This window comes from Oncorhynchus masou, chromosome 11 (genome assembly GCF_036934945.1).
Source record: "Oncorhynchus masou masou isolate Uvic2021 chromosome 11, UVic_Omas_1.1, whole genome shotgun sequence".
Taxonomy (NCBI): Eukaryota; Metazoa; Chordata; class Actinopteri; order Salmoniformes; family Salmonidae; genus Oncorhynchus; species Oncorhynchus masou.
The window spans coordinates 59,704,663-59,723,892 of record NC_088222.1 but is presented as its reverse complement, the minus strand read 5'-3'; the positions used below and the strand labels follow the sequence as shown (position 1 = coordinate 59,723,892).

Below are 19,230 nucleotides of genomic sequence, written 5' to 3'. Positions count from 1 at the left end.
CGGAGGTGACTGTTACGGAGCTGACTGTAACGGAGGTGACTGTAACGGAGGTGACTGTTACGGAGGTGACTGTTACGGAGCTGACTGTTACGGAGCTGACTGTTAAGGAGCTGACTGTTACGGAGCTGACTGTTACGGAGCTGACTGTTACGGAGCTGACTGTTACGGAGCTGACTGTTACGGAGGTGACTGTTACGGAGGTGACTGTTACGGAGGTGACTGTTACGGAGGTGACTGTTACGGCGGTGACTGTTACGGAGGTGACTGTAACGGAGGTGACTGTTACGGAGGTGACTGTTACGGAGGTGACTGTAACGGAGGTGACTGTAACGGAGGTGACTGTTACGGAGGTGACTGTTAAGGAGCTGACTGTTACGGAGCTGACTGTTACGGAGGTGACTGTTACGGAGGTGACTGTTACGGAGCTGACTGTTACGGAGCTGACTGTTACGGAGGTGACTGTTACGGAGCTGACTGTTACGGAGGTGACTGTTACGGAGGTGACTGTAACGGAGGTGACTGTTACGGAGGTGACTGTTACGGAGCTGACTGTTACGGAGCTGACTGTAACGGAGCTGACTGTTACGGAGGTGACTGTTACGGAGCTGACTGTTACGGAGGTGACTGTTACGGAGCTGACTGTTACGGAGCTGACTGTTACGGAGGTGACTGTTACGGAGCTGACTGTTACGGAGGTGACTGTTACGGAGCTGACTGTTACGGAGGTGACTGTTACGGAGCTGACTGTTACGGAGGTGACTGTTACGGAGGTGACTGTTACGGAGGTGACTGTAACGGAGGTGACTGTTACGGAGGTGACTGTTACGGAGGTGACTGTTACGGAGGTGACTGTTACGGAGGTGACTGTTACGGAGGTGACTGTTACGGAGCTGACTGTTACGGAGGTGACTGTTACAGAGGTGACTGTTACAGAGGTGACTTTTACGGAGATGACTGTAACGGAGCTGACTGTTACGGAGGTGACTGTAACGGAGCTGACCTCTTACCTGCGTGTGAGTTTGGAGGTGAGTTTGGTAAAGAGGTTGGAAGTGGCGCGGCTGCGGGAGTGCGGCAGTGGACTGGCGTCGTGGTGGGACAGCGTGGGGGAGGTGGGCGGGGCAGAGTAGACGGGCGGGCCCCGGTCCCTCAACTGGCCCCCGTGAAAAGTGCTCCGGATCGTGGAGCCCCGTGTCAGACGGCAGCGCTCGCCAGAGGAGGAGGCCCCGGAGATGCTCAGGGTGGAGGGGGAGGTGGGGGGTAGGCGGTGGGACAGCGAGCTGGAGGAGAGAAGCAATTAGAATTAGACAAATGTTACAGTCCACACAAAGTGGACATTTGTCTTTGGCTTCACAATAACATGGTTGACATAAAAAAAAACAACAACACTAAAAATATCATCATCAGCGGACATGAGAGGATATCTTTTCGAGAGTCTCTCCCTCCCTTGTCCTTCCATGGCCTTTACCTGTTCTCCTTGCCATTCTGCAGCAAGGAGTGTCTGTCGGTGCTGGAGCGGTCCGTGCAGACGTATGTGTTCCGGCGGGTCATTGCACTTCCTGGGATATTGTTCTGGAGGGCGGGATCAGAACACATGTCCAAATCAGACATTACCATAGTTACACGTTGGTCTCCTTAGTTGCTACATCCATTTTTTATTTGTTCGTTTTTTGGCACCGTACCCCATCGTATCCCATCAGAACCTAAAATACAAGCTTATTTTTCTCCAATGTTTGTAAACAATGTCAAATTAAACAAGCAACTTATAGCCTCAAAACATTTTTAAAACTATCATTTTGATAACATGGATGGTCAGTCCTTGCTTCCATAGCTCTAGTCTATGAATTTGAGAGTGGTTTCATTTCTCCAGGTCGTAGCACAGGGAAGGCAAATTATTCCCATTTTGAACAATTTCATGTGTCTGACAGTAGAACTCCGCCTATCCGGAAGGCCCAGAGAGCAAATCAAGAGCACCTATAGGCTTACCACTGGCCAATCAGATATCTCAGATCACCGTGTCTACACAGCCTCGAGTGCACAGCAAAGTTGATACTGTGAGATTTCAAATCTTTTAAAACCATGACTAGAGAGAGACTCTGTTTTTAAGAGTAAGTTCATGTTTAAGTTGTTATTCAACACTGTCAACACTTTGATCAAAACTTCTATAATCCATAAGATGCGTCTCTACTTCCACTCACGTTACAACAAGCACTGCAATGATTGAGTATAGAAAAGTATTCCGATAAGTTTGCCCTGTTATTATTAGCGGCTTGTGTCTTTTTCAATACCAACGAATATTTCACTTTCTTTGGTCATAGGTGTAACAACATGAATGTGTACATGAGGCAGAAATAATGCAGTGCGAAAAATGTGTTTCCTTTTCTAACAGGAGGGAGGAAGAGCAGAGGCTTTTTAAAGTCATGTTTAAATTAAATCTGAGAGGTAGAGCTTGGATTGCATTTTGACTCAGAAAGTGATCTTGACTCAGAAAAGGCTGGTGAGCACTGACTTAGGGAACAGGGGGCCATTTCAAACGCAGAGCATGAAACATAAATCTTTGCTAGGCCACATCCTAAATGGCACCCTATTCTATAGTAATGCACTACTTAGGAAATAGCACAGGAGATTGGCGGAACCTTAATTGGGGAGGACGGGCTCGTGGTAATGGCTGGAGCGGGATGAGTGGAATGGTTGGTGCCATTCCATTGACTCCATTCCAGACATCATTCCATTGACTCCATTCCAGACATCATTCCATTGACTCCATTCCAGACATCATTCCATTGACTCCATTCCAGACATCATTCCATTGACTCCATTCCAGACATCATTCCATTGACTCCATTCCAGACATCATTCCATTGACTCCATTCCAGACATCATTCCATTGACTCCATTCCAGACATCATTCCATTCACTCCATTCCAGACATCATTCCATTGACTCCATTCCAGACATCATTCCATTGACTCCATTCCAGACATCATTCCATTGACTCCATTCCAGACATCATTCCATTGACTCCATTCCAGACATCATTCCATTCACTCCATTCCAGCCATTATTATGAGCCGTCCTCCCCTCAGCAGCCTCCACTGGGGAATAGAGTTCCATTTTTAACACCCCCCCAACCCACCATTCCTACCTCACTGTTTCTCACTGTGGTGGCCGTCATCTCCTTGCGGCGGTCGGGGATCTCTGACTTGTTGGGATTATTAGCACTGCTGACCATGGGGCTGGAGGGGGGCAGCGAGCGACTGCCCATCACACTGCAGCTGGCCTTACGAGGTGGCATGCGCCCCTCCCGCAGCTCCCGGTCACCCGTGCTGGTGGGGCTCCGCTTGGGGTGCATGACGGGCATGGAGGGCCCGCCTGAGGGGCGACCACACATGTTAACACTGTCACACAGAGACATATACACACACGTGCACACACAGGCACGCACACATATACACTCGTGTGTACACAGGCACGGACAAAGACACATATGTGCACGCATGCACGCACCCATACACACACTTAGTCAGTGGCCAGGACAGGAGCTGAGTATATGGGGCAGATATGAGACCAGGTGAGGAAAGGTAGAGTACAGTGAAATCTACAGTAGAAGGGTTAGGGTTAGAGTAGACTAGAGGATACAGTGGAAGGTACAGTGAAATCTACAGTAGAAGGGTTAGGGTTAGAGTAGACTAGAGGATACAGTGGAAGGTACAGTGAAATCTACAGTAGAAGGGTTAGGGTTAGAGTAGACTAGAGGATACAGTGGAAGGTACAGTGAAATATACAGTAGAAGGGTTAGGGTTAGAGTAGACTAGAGGATACAGTGGAAGGTACAGTGAAATATACAGTAGAAGGGTTAGGGTTAGAGTAGACTAGAGGATACAGTGGAAGGTACAGTGAAATATACAGTAGAAGGCACAGTAGAAGTGAAGTCTCACAGAAGTCACTGTGCCGCCGCTGCCTGTGATAGGTGGAGGCGCTGCGCTGGGTCTTGCTATGCGAGGAAGAGGAGGAAGAGGAGCCTGCAGTGGCCGAGGAGTGTTTGTTGGTCCCATTGGTGATGGGGCTGGGCCGGATCCGTGCCAGGGACAGGGTACTGGCCAAACGAGACTCGCTGCCATCCTGTTACCAAGAAAAACCCTCCTTTTAGCCTGCTGCATGGACTGAATATGGAGCCACCAAGAGCATTGTGGCATTCAGTGAACCGGTATGCTATTTTTCATCAAATTCACATAATATGGCTATATAAATATCAAAATACCTCTTTTGTTAAACACATTCTTACCTAATTCAAGCATACATACTGATAACTAGGGCTGTGTATTTCTGTATAATAGATTATTGATATCTTGTGCTGCCATCTGGTGGCCAGGCCCAGACATCTCACCTCGTTTTTGAGGCCCAGCAGTAGATAAGTGGCGGTGACCTCATTGTACTTCTGGTTGAGCAGAGCGTCCTTGATCTCCTCTGGAGTGAAGCCCATCCCCACCATCACCTCTGAGGACCAAAAATGAGGGGAGATGAGGAAAAAGAAGGCCGACATTTTGGAAATAATTTTAAGCTAATGTTCCTGCTGAATTTCAGGAACAGATTTCAACTAGGACTTAAAGATACATATATCTGAAATGTGTTTCATGAGAATGTCAAATTGGCATGAAATGAACTGTCTAAAGATGTCATGAGAGCCAAAATGCACATTGCCCCTAGAGCCAAAATGGTGGATGGCAACCCAGTGGCCTGAACTTAGCTAGCTCACCTATGCGACTAGTGTCACTGTAGTCCTCGACAGGCTCTATATGGGGCTTCAGGGAATCCTCATCATACCCTGCGTTTATCCACTTGTCCTTCATGACTTGCTGTGGCATCACAACAAGATTCAATGTTAGAAAGTAAAGTTGGAAATTGTGTGTGCATGTGTGATTGTGTGTTTGTGTATATGTTTGTTTGTGTGTGTGTGTGTGTATGTGTGTGTGTGTGTGTGTGTGTGTGTATGTGTGTGTCAGTGGAGGCTCCTCAGAGGAGGAAGGGGAGGAACATCTGAGAAATCCTAAAAATAGAGAATTGGTTTTAGATAAAACTATACTACATATATTCACGTCACCAAATAACTGATTGTTTTGCAATGAAGGTCTACAGTAGCCTCAACAACACCCTATAGGTTAGCACCCTTGTGTAGCTGGAGGATACTATTTTCCGTCCTCCTCTGGGTACATTGACATCAATACAATGGTTCTCACCCCCTTCCATAGACTTACAAAGTAATTATGATGAGAATGTCGTCCAACCTATCATAGAATGAATCTAGTGCTGAAAGCATAAGCTACAGCTAGCTAGCAATGTAGTGTATGAAGTGGGGTAAGTAGTTGACTCAAAGAGAGAGAAAGACAATACTTGAACAGTTTTGAACAAATTAATTTCTTCAAGTGCATAAAGGAGAAGCAAAGAGAGAGACGTAGCTATATTCTTATTATTATTCATGATTAAGCCCCAGATCAGTTGGATGCAGGCAAGAGTGTGCAAGACGGTATTAAATGTGTCACTGTCTGTCACCTTGATTACTCCAATTTGATTTGATTTGGTGTGGAAAATTGTATTTTATTTGGTGTGTGTGTGTGTGTGTGTGTGTGTGTGTGTGTGTGTGGTGTGTGTGTGTGTGTGTGTGTGTGTGGTGTGTGTGTGTGTGTGTTGGGGATTTAGGTGATATTCATGTTATGGTGGTTTGGTGCTTTATTACATGTTGGGCTATTAGTGTGTGACATTTACTGCTGTTATTATTCCCTTTTTACACTACTGAGACAAGCCAAGCTGTACTGGGATGGCATGGTTACGAATCCACTATAATTGCTGAATCTATGTAGCAAAGGTCAATGTGAAAAGTAAATATCCAAGCCAGATCAGTACGGTTTGGGATGGTCCTATAGTGTGAATCAGGCATTGGTGTTGGGGGGTTGGTCCTCCTCACATCTAGGGTGCAGCGCTTGGTAGGGTTGAGCACCAGGAACCGGCGTAAGATCCCCTCGCAGTCGGTGGACATGTAGAAGGGCACGCGATACTTCCCCCTCAGGACGCGCTCACGAAGCTCCTATAGGACGCGATGGAGAGGAGAGGTCAAGGTAAAGGTCAGAGGTTAAGGGTTAGTGTCGGTGGACATGTAGAAAGGCACAAGCAACTTCCCCCTCAGGATGTGCTCACGCAGCTCCTGTGGGTAGTGACAAACACACATGTTTTTAAGCACACGACGAACACACTAAACCTACACTGTCAAACACAGATCAAATACACATTGCAAGCACACACCAAAAACAAGTTGTCAAGCACACCAAATCCTTCCTGTTTGGCCCTGTCCCGGGGTGTCCTCGGATGGGGCCACAGTGTCTCCTGACCCCTCCTGTCTCAGCCTCCAGTATTTATGCTGCAGTAGTTTATGTGTCGGGGGGCTAGGGTCAGTTTGTTATATCTGGAGTACTTCTCCTGTCCTATTCGGTGTCCTGTGTGAATCTAAGTGTGCGTTCTCTAATTCTCTCCTCTCTTTCTTTCTCTCTCTCGGAGGACCTGAGCCCTAGGACCATGCCCCAGGACTACCTGACATGATGACTCCTTGCTGTCCCCAGTCCACCTGGCCGTGCTGCTGCTCCAGTTTCAACTGTTCTGCCTTATTATTATTCGACCATGCTGGTCATTTATGAACATTTGAACATCTTGGCCATGTTCTGTTATAATCTCCACCCGGCACAGCCAGAAGAGGACTGGCCACCCCACATGTGCTCTCTCTAATTCTCTCTTTCTCTCTTTCTTTCTCTCTCTCGGAGGACCTGGGCCCTAGGACCATGCCCCAGGACTATCTGACATGATGACTCCTTGCTGTCCCCAATCCACCTGGCTGTGCTGCTGCTCCAGTTTCAACTGTTCTGCCTTATTATTATTCGACCATGCTGGTCATTTATTAACATTTGAACATCTTGGCCATGTTCTGTTATAATCTCCACCCGGCACAGCCAGAAGAGGACTGGCCACCCCCTGGTTCCTCTCTAGGTTTCTTCCTAGGTTTTGGCCTTTCTAGGGAGTTTTTCCTAGCCACCGTGCTTCTACACCTGCATTGCTTGCTGTTTGGGGTTTTAGGCTGGGTTTCTGTACAGCACTTTGAGATATCAGCTGATGTTCGAAGGGCTATATAAATACATTTGATTTGATTTGAAATTGTCAATCACAACAGGCCAACCCAGACACATACCAACACAGACATACAGTACAGTAGAAATAAGACACCCATTGCACACTAGATGCACTCTGCACAACGCTATAACCTAGGAAGCATTCAGATTACCAGCCACACAGACCCCACACACGCGTATACAGCGTACACAGCATGTCTCCCAGACTCCAGACGTCCACCTCTAACAAACACACACCTTGAGGTTCTGCCCGTCGAAGGGCAGCGATCCTGACACCAGCGTGTACAGTATGACCCCCAGGCTCCAGACATCCACCTCTAACAAACACACACCTTGAGGTTCTGCCCGTCGAAGGGCAGCGATCCTGACCCCAGCGTGTACAGTATGACCCCCAGACTCCAGACGTCCACCTCTAACAAACACACACCTTGAGGTTCTGCCCGTCGAAGGGCAGCGATCCTGACCCCAGCGTGTCCAGCATGTCTCCCAGACTCCAGACGTCCACCTCTAACAAACACACACCTTGAGGTTCTGCCCGTCGAAGGGCAGCGATCCTGACACCAGCGTGTACAGTATGACCCCCAGACTCCAGACATCCACATCTAACAAACACACACCTTGAGGTTCTGCCCGTCGAAGGGCAGCGATCCTGACACCAGCGTGTACAGTATGACCCCCAGGCTCCAGACGTCCACCTCGGGCCCGTCGTACTTCTTCCCCTGGAACAGTTCCGGGGCGGCGTAGGGTGGAGAGCCACAGAACGTGTCCAGCTTGTTGCCCAGTGTGAACTCGTTGCTGAAGCCGAAGTCGGCGATTTTGATGTTGGCGTTGGCGTCCAGCAGGAGATTCTCGGCCTGGAGAAGGGACGGGGGGAGGACAGGGAGAGAGTAGGGTAAGGGTAGGAAGAGAAGGAGGGAGGGGTGGAAGAAGGCATGGAGGAAAGGGATGGAGGGATGAAGGGGGAGAAAGAGAGCATGTCATATTGGATTTTAGGCTATAGGATATACACTGCTCAAAAAAATAAAGGGAACACTAAAATAACACATCCTCGATCTGAATGAATGAAATATTCTTATTAAATACTTTACTTTACATAGTTGAATGTGCTGACAACAAAATCACACAAAAATGATCAATGGAAATCAAATTTATCAACCCATGGAGGTCTGGAATTGGAGTCACACTCAAAATGAAAGTGGAAAACCACACTACAGGCTGATCCAACTTTGATGTAATGTCCTTAAAACAAGTCAAAATGAGGCTTAGTAGTGTGTGTGGCCTCCACGTTCCTGTATGACCTCCCTACAACGCCTGGGCATGCTCCTGATGAGATAGCAGATGGTCTCCTGAGGGATCTCCTCCCAGACCTGGACTAAAGCATCCGCCAACTCCTGGACAGTCTGTGGTGCAACGTGGTGTTGGTGGATGGAACGAGACATGATGTCCCAGATGTGCTCAATTGGATTCAGGTCTGGGGAACGGGCGGGCCAGTCCATAGCATCAATGCCTTCCTCTTGCAGGAACTGCTGACACACTCCAGCCACATGAGGTCTAGCATTGTCTTGCATTACCCAGGGCCAACCGCACCAGCATATGGTCTCACAAGGGGTCTGAGGATCTTATTCCGGTACCTAATGGCAGTCAGGCTACCTCTGGCAAGCACATGGAGGCCCCCCAAAGAAATGCCACCCCACACCATGACTGACCCACCGCCAAACCGGTCATGCTGGAGGATGTTGCAGGCAGCAGAACGTTTTCCACGGCGTCTCCAGACTGTCCTTGTATGGAATCAAGTTCTTAACATTTGAAAGGAATATTGCACTCAACCCAAAGTGTTGCCATTAAAAATACTTAATCAATATGAACTATTGTGAACTTCAAGTGTCGGAACAACATTAATGTGTCATCATGCGTAACGGGCTGTCACATGGCTCAGTGTGAACCTGCTCTCATCTGTGAAGAGCACAGGGCGCCAGTGGCGAATTTGCCAATCTTGGTGTTATCTGGCAAATGCCAAAAGTCCTGCACGGTGTTGGGGGCTGTAAGCACAACCCCCCACCTGTGGACGTCGGGCCCTCATACCACCCTCATGGAGTCTGTTTCTGACCGTTTGAGCAGACACATGCACATTTGTGGCCTGCTGGAGTTCATTTTGCAGGGCTCTGGTAGTGCTCCTCCTGCTCCTCCTTGCACAAATGCGGAGGTAGCGGTCCTGCTGCTGGATTGTTGCCCTCCTACGGCCTCCTCCACGACTCCTGATGTACTGGCCTGTCTCCTGGTAGCGCCTCCATGCTCTGGACACTACGCTGACAGACACAGCAAACCTTCTTGCCACAGCTCGCATTGATGTGCCATCCTGGATGAGCTGCACTACCTGAGCCACTTGTATGGTTTGTAGACTCCTTCTCATGCTACCTCGAGAGTGAAAGCACTGCCAGCATTCAAAAGTAACCAAAACATCAGCCAGGAAGCATAGGAACTGAGAAGTGGTCTGTGGTCACCACCTGCAGAACCACTCCTTTAATGGGGGTGTCTTGCTAATTGCCTATAATTTCCACCTGTTGTCTATTCCATTTGCACAACAGCATGTGAAATTTATTGTCAATCAGTCTTGCTTCCTATGTGGACAGTTTGATTTCACAGAAGTGTGATTGACTTGGAGTTACATTGTGTTGTTTAAGTGTTCCCTTTAATTTTTGAGCAGTGTATTATAGATAAGTACACCGGAAACACTGGGAGAAGAAGTGACTCACATTCCGTCTGTCTGTGTTTATGTTCAAGGATGTAAATATCCAATAATAATCACAATACCTGTAAAACTTCAATTAATAGCCCGGGCGTTTATTTGCTTAAATCACTGAACACAACAGTCGCTTATTAGAGACACACTTCTAGTTGAGCCAGGTGTATATTTCCTTATTGCGCAAAGCTTTTCCTCATTTGCATAGTTATTTGTTGAACACTCACTTCCCTCATTTTATTTAATCTCTTAATTTGCTCATGTGTTATTGTTTACACACACACACATTTATTTTGTCTTAGTATGCCTCTATTAAAACCTTTTATTTAATTGAATTGACAATAATTATTCCCCTCTTTGACTGTGCATTTTTGGCAGTTTTAACTTTCGCCATTAGATATGTGTTTGTCCCACCTAGCTATTTTAAGATGAATGCACTAACTGTAAGTAGCTCTGGATAAGAGTGTGAGTTCTGGAGAGAGTTTTCTGCACTGAAAGTAAAGGGGCTGAATAATTTTGCACGCCCAATTTTTCAGTTTTTGATTTGTTAAAAAAGTTTGAAATATCCAATAAATGTTGTTCCACTTCATGATTGTGTCCCACTTGTTGTTGATTCTTCACAAAAAAATACAGTTTTATATCTTTATGTTTGAAGCCTGAAATGTGGCAAAAGGTCGCAAAGTTCAAGGGGGCCGAATACTTTCGCAAGGCACTGTATATGATGATGTATACAGGTAGGATAGTCTAGCGTTAGCTCGCTACATTTTCAGATATTACACATTTCTAATTTTGACAGAAAGTGGTTTCATTTCAAGCTATAGTGTACTGTTAACGTTAGCTGGCTGGCTCCCTAGCTAGCAGACATTATTATTCGTATCCCAGCGCAGTTTGCTTTTCTAGTTAGAGACTAATGTTAGCTAGCTAACATTGAACCTGGTTGGTTAGCACCCAGCATATTCATGCAGGGTAGTAACGACATGATTTGGCACTATGTTCATTGTTGTTTAACTAGCTAATATTAGCTGGCTGGCTTGTTAGCTAATGTTACGTGACATGTGTGATCTTACACGTTGTTTCACTAGCTACATGTCTTAAGCTAAAGTGTACTGTTAGCTAGCTAGCTAATGTTAGCTGGCTGGCTCCTTAGCTGATGTCATTATGTGTATCCCAGAGCTGTTTGCTTTTCTAGTTAGAGCCTAATGTTAGCTAGCAAACATTGAACCTTGTTGGTTAACTCCCAACATATTCATGCAGGGTAGTGATGACATGATTTGGCACTATGTTCATTGTTTTTTAACTAGCTAACTTTAACTGGCTGGCTCGTTGGCTAACGTTACGTGACGTGTGTGATCTTACACGTTGTTAACCTAGCTAGGTTCATTGTTTACCTAGCTAGGTTCATTGTTTGCTACATGTCTTAAGGCCGGTGTCAGTAAACGTCTGCAAAAAAGCGGAATGAAATTGTTGCCAGCAGAGCTGGTTAGGAGATTTTCATGTTATCCAGCGGTAAACAAATAATCAACTAGAGCTAAAGAGATGGGTGGGGCTAAAGCTTAAGAGGGTGTGAACGGTGCTGAATGAGTATAGACAAAAAATAGCTCTTCACTAGATACCAAAACATTCAAAGGCCATTGTCTCAAAAGTGAGTTAACAAGCTTTTCAATCAAGCTCTACAGAATGTCCTCATTCTTACCTTCAAGTCTCGGTGGACAATGTTCTTCATGTGGCAGTAGTGGACAGCAGACACGATCTGGAGGACAGAGAGACAGGTTAGTAGACAGACGGACAGACAGACAAACAGACAAATAGACAGACAACCTGACACAAAGACATATAGTTGAAGTCGGAAGTTTACATACACTTAGGTTCTACTCATTAAAACTTGTTTTTCAACCACTCCACAAATGTCTTGTCTACGAACAATATTTTTGGCAAGTTGATTAAGACATCTACTTTGTGCACGACACAAGTAAGTTTTTCAACAATTGTTTACAGACAGATCATTTCACTTAGAATTCACTGTATCACAATTCCAGTGGGTCAGAAGTTCACATACACATACAAGTTGACTGTGTCTTTAAACAACATGGAAAATTCCAGAAAATTAAGTCATGGCTTTAGAGGTTTCTGATAGGCTAATTGACATCATTTGAGTCAATTTGAGTCAATTGGAGGTGTACCTGTGGATGTATTTCAAGCCCTACCTTCAAACTCAGTGCCTCTTTGCTGGGAAAAATGAGAAAATCAAAAGGATTCAGCCAAGACCTCAGAAAAAAATGTGTAGTCTGGTTCATCCTCTGGAGCAATTTCCAAACGCCTCAAGGTACCACATTCATCTGTACAAAAAATAGTATGCAAGTATAAAACACCATCGGACCATGCAGCCGTCATACCGCTCAGGAAGAAGACGCGTTCTTTCTCCTAGAGATGGACGTACTTTTGTGCGAATTAATCCCAGAACAACAGCAAAGGACCTTGTGAAGATGCTGGAGGAAACAGGTACAAAAGTATCTATATAAAGAGTAAAAAGAGTCCTATATCCACGTAACCTGAAAGGCCACTCAGCAAGAAAGAAGCCACTGCATCATGAGGAAGTAAAATTATGTGGATATATTGAAGCAACATCTCAAGACATCAGTCAGGAAGTTAAAGCTTGGTCGCAAATGGGTCTTCCAAATGGACAATGACCCCAAGCATACTTCCAAAGTTGTGGCAAAATGGCATAAGGACAACAAAGTCAAGGTATTGGAGTGGCCATCACAAAGCCCTGACCTCAATCCTATAGAAAATTTGTGAGCAGAACTGAAAAGCGTGTGCGAGCAAGGAGGCCTACAAACCTGACTCAGTTACACCAGCTCTGTCAGGAGGAATGGGCCAAAATTCACCCAACTTATTGCGGGAAGCTCGTGGAAGGCTACCGAAATGTTTGACCCAATTTAAACAATTTAAAGTCAATGCTACCAAATACTATTTGATTGTATTGAAACTTCTGACCCACTAGGAATGTGATGAAATAAAAGCTGAAATACATCATTCTCTCTGCTATTATTCTGACATTTCACATTCTTAAAAGAAGGTGGTGATCCTAACTGATCTAAGGCAGGGAATTTTTTACTATGATTAAATGTCAGGAATGGTGAAAAATGTAGTTTAAATGTATTTGGCTAAGGTGTATGCAAACGACCGACTTCAACTGTACATACACAGACACACACACACACACACAGACAGACAGACAGACAGACAGACAGACAGACAGACAGACAGACAGACAGACAGACAGACAGACAGACAGACAGACAGGTTAGCAGGTAGCCAGTCAGCTAGCAAGCCAAATGGCAAAGAAAGACAGAAAGACAAACAGAGCGGCAGACAGACAAGACAGAGATGTACAGACAGACAAAGATAGAAAGTTTAGCGGCCAGCCAGGCAGTCAACTAGACAAAGACAGATAGACAGACAAACAGACAGACAGATATGCAGTATAGACGGCATACAGTTGGTCGTCATACCTGCCGAAATTTGGCTCTGGCTTCAATCTCCTTCATTCTCCCATGAGAGACGAGGTAGTCAAACACTTCACCTGAAAAAAAGAAGAGTGGTCAACATGATGATGGAGATATGTAACAAAATATGTTTCAATGCATTATAATGTACACTCAATCTTGCTTCAACACTTTCCTGGCTCCATATTATACTCGTATTGTACTCCATATTTTATTCTTAGAATATTCTGTATTTCCAACCATCATTAACAGTTATTAAACTAATATGTTTCCAGTAGCTAATATCAAAGGCCTAACAGTAATGTTGTCATGACAGAGACTGTGGGGCTGTGGCCTGCTGCCTCCTATATTCTATCCTAATGACATTTCATGCTGGTAGAAATATTTTCCCTGGCCACTAAAACCCCAGTCCTAAGCTATAAGCCTATTACCACACTCCCCCCTACATTTATCATATCATTTTATAGAACACCAAAGGTAAAATATGCAACATTATGTTATATGTTTACATACACATACAGTAGGAGTACGTAATGAACAACCGTTGCATTAGGTTGTAATTTTGAGTAATCTCCATTGGTTTATTTATAGTTTTCCCCCTGTTAATCAAACACAAGCTAGTCAGCCATTACGGAGAGACAGTAGCTAAGCCTATTGAAACAGACAGGAAGGCAGATGCACCCACCTCCACTGGCATACTCCATGATTAGATAAAGGGTCTTATCCGTCTCAATCACTTCGAACAGCTGCACTGTAGTAGGCAAAAATAAAATCAGATTAAAAAGAATAAATTAATAAAATCCCCTATCATGAAAAAACACACATCTCTGTCTAGGCCTGCTAAATACGGTGGGGCATGACGCCGGTCTAGTCTAATGGCATTTATTTTTTTTTATCTTTAGAAAATCCTGTTCCCTAGCCCCCTTGCCAACCCAACCCTGGGCCCTCTATCCCCAACTGTAGCTAGCTACTATATGTGCAAGTAGTGTAGCGTATGAGTCTATTATACACAGTGAGAGGCTTAGACAAAAGCCTGCCATCTGGGTAGATGAGACAGGAATGAACCATTTAGACTACACATGTTATTACACTGAGTATACAAACATTAAGATCACCTGCTCTTTCCATGACATAAACTGACCAGCTGAATCCAGATGAAAGCTATGATCACTTATTGATGTGATTTGTTAAATCCACGACAATCAGTGTAAATGAAGGGGAGGAGACAGGTTAAAGTAGGATTTTTAAGCCTTGAGACAATTAAGACATGGATTGTGCATGTGTGCCATTCAGAGGGTGAGAGACAAAATATTTAAGTGCCTTTGACCGGGGTATGGTAGCAAGTGCCAGGAGCAAAAACTGCAACATATCAACATAAACAAACACACACATGCACACACACTCACACGCAAGAACACACGTACGTATGTACGCACGCACAAACACACACATACTTACATACAGTGTATTCAGAAAGTATTCAGACCTCTTGACTTTTTCCACATTTTGTTACATTACAGCCTTATTCTAAAATTGATGAAAGTGTTTTCTCTCCTAATCAATCTACAAACAATACCCCATAATGACAAGCAAAAACAGGTTTTTAGAAATGTTTGCAAATTTATAAAATAAAAACAACAGAAATATCACATTTACATAAGTATTCAGACCCTTTACTCAGTACTTTGTTGAAGCACCTTCAGCAGCGATTACAGCCTCGAGTCTTCTTGGGTATGTCATGTGCCTTTAACTGAGGAGTGGCTTCTGTCTGGCCACTCTACCGTAAAGGTCTGATTGGTGGAGTGCAGCAGAGATGGTTGTCCTTCTGGAAGGTTCTCCCATCTCCACAGAGCATCTCTGGGGCTCTGTCAGAGTGACCATTGAGTTCTTGATTATCCCCTTGATCAAGGCCCTTCTCCCCCGATTGCTCAGTTTGGCCAGGCGGCCAGCTCTAGGAAGAATCTTGGTGGTTCCATTTAAGAATGATGGAGGCCACTGTGTTTTTGGGGTCCTTCAATGCTGCAGAAATGTTTTGGTACCCTTCCCCAGATCTGTGCCTCGACACAGACCTTTGACCTCATGGCTATGTGTTTGCTCTGACATGCACTGTCAACTGTGGGACCTTTATATAGACAGGTGTGTGCCTTTCCAAATCATGTCCAATCAATTTAATTTAACACAGGTGGACTCTACTCAAGTTGTAGAAACATCTCAAGGATGATCAATGGAAACAGGATGCACCTGAGCTCCATTTCATGTCTCATAGCAAAGGGTCTGAATACTTATGTAAATAAGGTACTTCTGTTTGTGATTTTTAATACATTTGCAAACATGTCTCAAAACCCATTTTTGCTTTGTCATTATCGTGTATTGTGTGTAGACTGACAAATTCATTTAATCCATTTTAGAATAAGGCTGTAACATCACAAAATGTGGAAAAAGTCAAGGGGTCTGAATACTTTCCGAATGCACTGTATAACAGATTCTTAAATGTAGGCCCTTACCTATGTTTGGATGATTTAAACCTTTCATTATCCGAACCTCTCGAAAGAGCTGTGAAGGGTAGAAGGAAGTGTGTTAGAAGTGAATAGAATACAAATAATATATTAATATGGGGTCTTGAACTGATAGTAGATGTTATAGCAATGTGTACAATTTGTTTTTTCAACATTTGCTGTAGGTCTACACTTTGTCATAAAGCAGAAGATTAAATTTGAACCATCCGTCTGGCTCATCTGGCTCACAATAACTTTAAGGCCCCTTAACATAAAGACCATCGTTCCAAATCAGCAGCAACTCCCCCACGTCATCTAGTAAGAATCAGAAAGAAGATAAGATGAGATAAGCATGATAAGCTTTTCTATCCTCTTTCTTCAATCCTTCTCCTCTTTCTATATGTCTCTCTCTCCCTGTTTCCTCCTTCTTCAATCCTTCTCCTCTTTCTATATGTCTCTCTCCCTGGTTCCTCCTTCTTCAATCCTTCTCCTCTTTCTATGTCTCTCTCTCCCTGTTTCCTCCTTCTTCAATCCTTCTCCTCTTTCTATATCTCTCTCTCCCTGTTTCCTCCTTCTTCAACCCTTCTCCTCTTTCTATATGTCTCTCTCTCTCTATGTTTCCTCTTTCTTCCATCCTTCTCCTCTTTCTATATCTCTCTCTCCCTGTTTCCTCCTTCTTCAATCCTTCTCCTCTTTCTATCTCTCTCTCTCCCTGTTTCCTCCTTCTTCATTCAATCCCTTATTTTCTCAGGTTTTTCCTCTGGCAATGCCCAACGTCACTGTTGCCATAGCAACCCTGCTTCTCCAGCTGTGCCAGAGGGAATCACGGGATACGCCGATGTGTCTCGTCGTCGTTGTCAAGAAATCCCAGAATTCCACTGACCAAACACGCCCCAGCCCAATCGCTACCACAATCTCCCATCTGACCTACTGTCACTGATATACTACTAACAAACAGTATATAGGGTGAATTTACAGATACATTTGATTTGGCCAGTTGTATACCCATCTTGGGAGACTGCATAACAAGCCAGGTTATGCTAATATGGGCTCTTTCATGTTTTCTGTATTGAGGATTTTCTCTAGACCACGGGTATGTAAAGTAACCTGCTATCATCGCTGGCCAATTGTACAGCGCTCTCCCCTGTCCCGGCCCTCTTTTGGAAATCTAGGCCCAATCCAATAGATAGCAAGTGTTTTCTCTGACAATGGCCCAATCACATTGTTTGGGCTCATGCAGCCACCCAATCAGTGTCCTCTCTCGCACAGCTGCTAGAGTGCGATGGGACAAGGATATTCAGGCTGGCCAAACCCTCTGATGCTGGACCAAATGTGCATAGCCTCATGAGTCTCCAGGTCACGGCTGGCTGCGACACAGCCTGGGATTGAACCTGGGTCTGTAGTGACGCCTCAGTGCCACTCGGGAGGCCCTCACTTCAATCTTCTGACCATTATATTTTATTAGGGCATTGTCCAAACATAGCTATAGCTTTTTAATAAAATTTAGATAGATTTTAGGTACATGTGCCTCACCCTAATAATTTGGTCTATTTTCCCCTTTTAATTTTGCCTACTGCTCTGTCTTGGTGGTGCACATGTAGCCTATAACCTGTTTTTAGAGAAATTAAATCATTGAATATTGTAAGAGCTTTCATTGTCTGCTTACATGCCCCCTTTATTTATCCTACAGTTCTGACTTGTAGTTGTACAGGGAGAACACTGTAAAAACGGCCCTTGTTCTGAATTCTGTCAATGTACATTTCAAAAGTGCTGAACAAATAGTTATATTGACTACGTCCATCCTAGCTCGCTCATTATATGTCTTAATCGAAATTACTGCTTGCCTCTTATCCACTTGTCGTCCCCTTTTGCCATAGTTTGTACATTTCAATTGCCAGTAGAAACCACAACCTAACGAATGTTCTGGGAACTTTCAGAGAACCAATTTGGTTTGCTGGGTAGTCCCCCCATTTTAAGACACCATAAGTACTTGGACAAATTATCTTAGTGTTTTAAAGTAGTCAAAATATAAGTATTTTGTCCCATATCCATTGCACGCATGACCAGGGCTCTAAATTAAAACATGTAATTAGTAGCACTGGTGTTCCCAACATAAAAGGGTTAGGAGCACAACAAAGTCAGTAGCACCAGAAAATAGGATTTATTTTTTATTTTATTGAGATATAGCCTATTGGGTCTATATGAATTCTAGCTACTTCTGAAGCACAACTATTAGGTAACCCTGTAAATACATTTGCCTATTATAAAAAGTGAATGTTGGGTGAGGATTATAGGCGCCAGACCCCCCCCCCCTCCTCTGTCTCTTCCCCACCAGTTTTATGACCGGTCGTAAATACGTAAATACCAAATACAGAAACTTTCTCTTCCTTGTCATGCAATATGTAGGGAGAGAACCTCTGTAGAACAAAGGGAGTCCTCCCGCCAATACTCCAACATCAACTGATTGGGGAATGAAACAATATTTATCTTTGTCCAAATGGTTGGAGTGGTTGAAGAAAATTATGTCAGATCAGTTGTATTTTGGGATCCCATGAAGGACAGTATAAGAACATAACTGTATCTCTGAATGTGTATATTTCCCAGTGATCAGATTCACATCCAAATGTTGGGGAACTGATATGATTAAACATGAAACTATTTGTGAGAAGATGTAATGTGATGTTAGCCTTCTAAATTAGATAATTGTTTTTTTTTATATGAAGTCTTAGCCAAGTCATTGGCCACACCAACGTGAGCACAGATGTTTTTATTTTTATTTTTATGGAACGCCCCCTTTTCCCAAAGTGCATAAAACCCACTTCTGACAAATTGTACATTAGACCAGAGAGCCAGGCACTGTAGCTACGTGTTGGAATGGTTGGCAATTTAAATATAGACCAGACAGCGTGAAGCGGTGGCTACATGTTGGAATGGTTGGCAATTTAAATATAGACCAGACAGCGTGAAGCGGTGGCTACATGTTGGAATGGTTGGCAATTTAAATAAAGACCAGACAGCGTGAAGCTGTGGCTACATGTTGGAATGCTTGGCACTTTAAATATAGACCAGACAGCGTGAAGCTGTGGCTACATGTTGGAATGGTTGGCATTTTAAATATAGACCAGACAGCGTGAAGCTGTGGCTACTTGTTGGAATGGTTGGCACTTTAAATATAGACCAGACAGCGTGAAGCTGTGGCTACATGTTGGAATGGTTGGCACTTTAAATATAGACCAGACAGTGTGAAGCTGTGGCTACATGTTGGAATGGTTGGCACTTTAAATATAGACCAGACAGCGTGAAGCGGTAGCTACATGTTG

General features: G+C 44.4%; 1 protein-coding gene across 1 annotated transcript in view; it reads right to left on the bottom strand.

Moving 5' to 3' along the window:
* The window catches only part of LOC135548909 (MAP/microtubule affinity-regulating kinase 4-like), a 63,600-nt gene that overhangs the window by 15,467 nt on the left and 28,903 nt on the right, over positions 1-19,230 (bottom strand). The window contains exons 4-15 of the mRNA XM_064978983.1: positions 15,920-15,968; positions 14,101-14,166; positions 13,422-13,492; positions 11,603-11,659; positions 7,787-8,023; positions 5,960-6,079; positions 4,754-4,853; positions 4,385-4,494; positions 3,936-4,119; positions 3,143-3,369; positions 1,466-1,569; positions 1,008-1,277 (exon numbers count right to left, since the gene is read on the bottom strand). Coding sequence (XP_064835055.1) covers positions 1,008-1,277; positions 1,466-1,569; positions 3,143-3,369; positions 3,936-4,119; positions 4,385-4,494; positions 4,754-4,853; positions 5,960-6,079; positions 7,787-8,023; positions 11,603-11,659; positions 13,422-13,492; positions 14,101-14,166; positions 15,920-15,968 — 1,595 coding nt within the window. The remainder of the gene's footprint in view (positions 1-1,007; positions 1,278-1,465; positions 1,570-3,142; positions 3,370-3,935; positions 4,120-4,384; positions 4,495-4,753; positions 4,854-5,959; positions 6,080-7,786; positions 8,024-11,602; positions 11,660-13,421; positions 13,493-14,100; positions 14,167-15,919; positions 15,969-19,230) is intronic.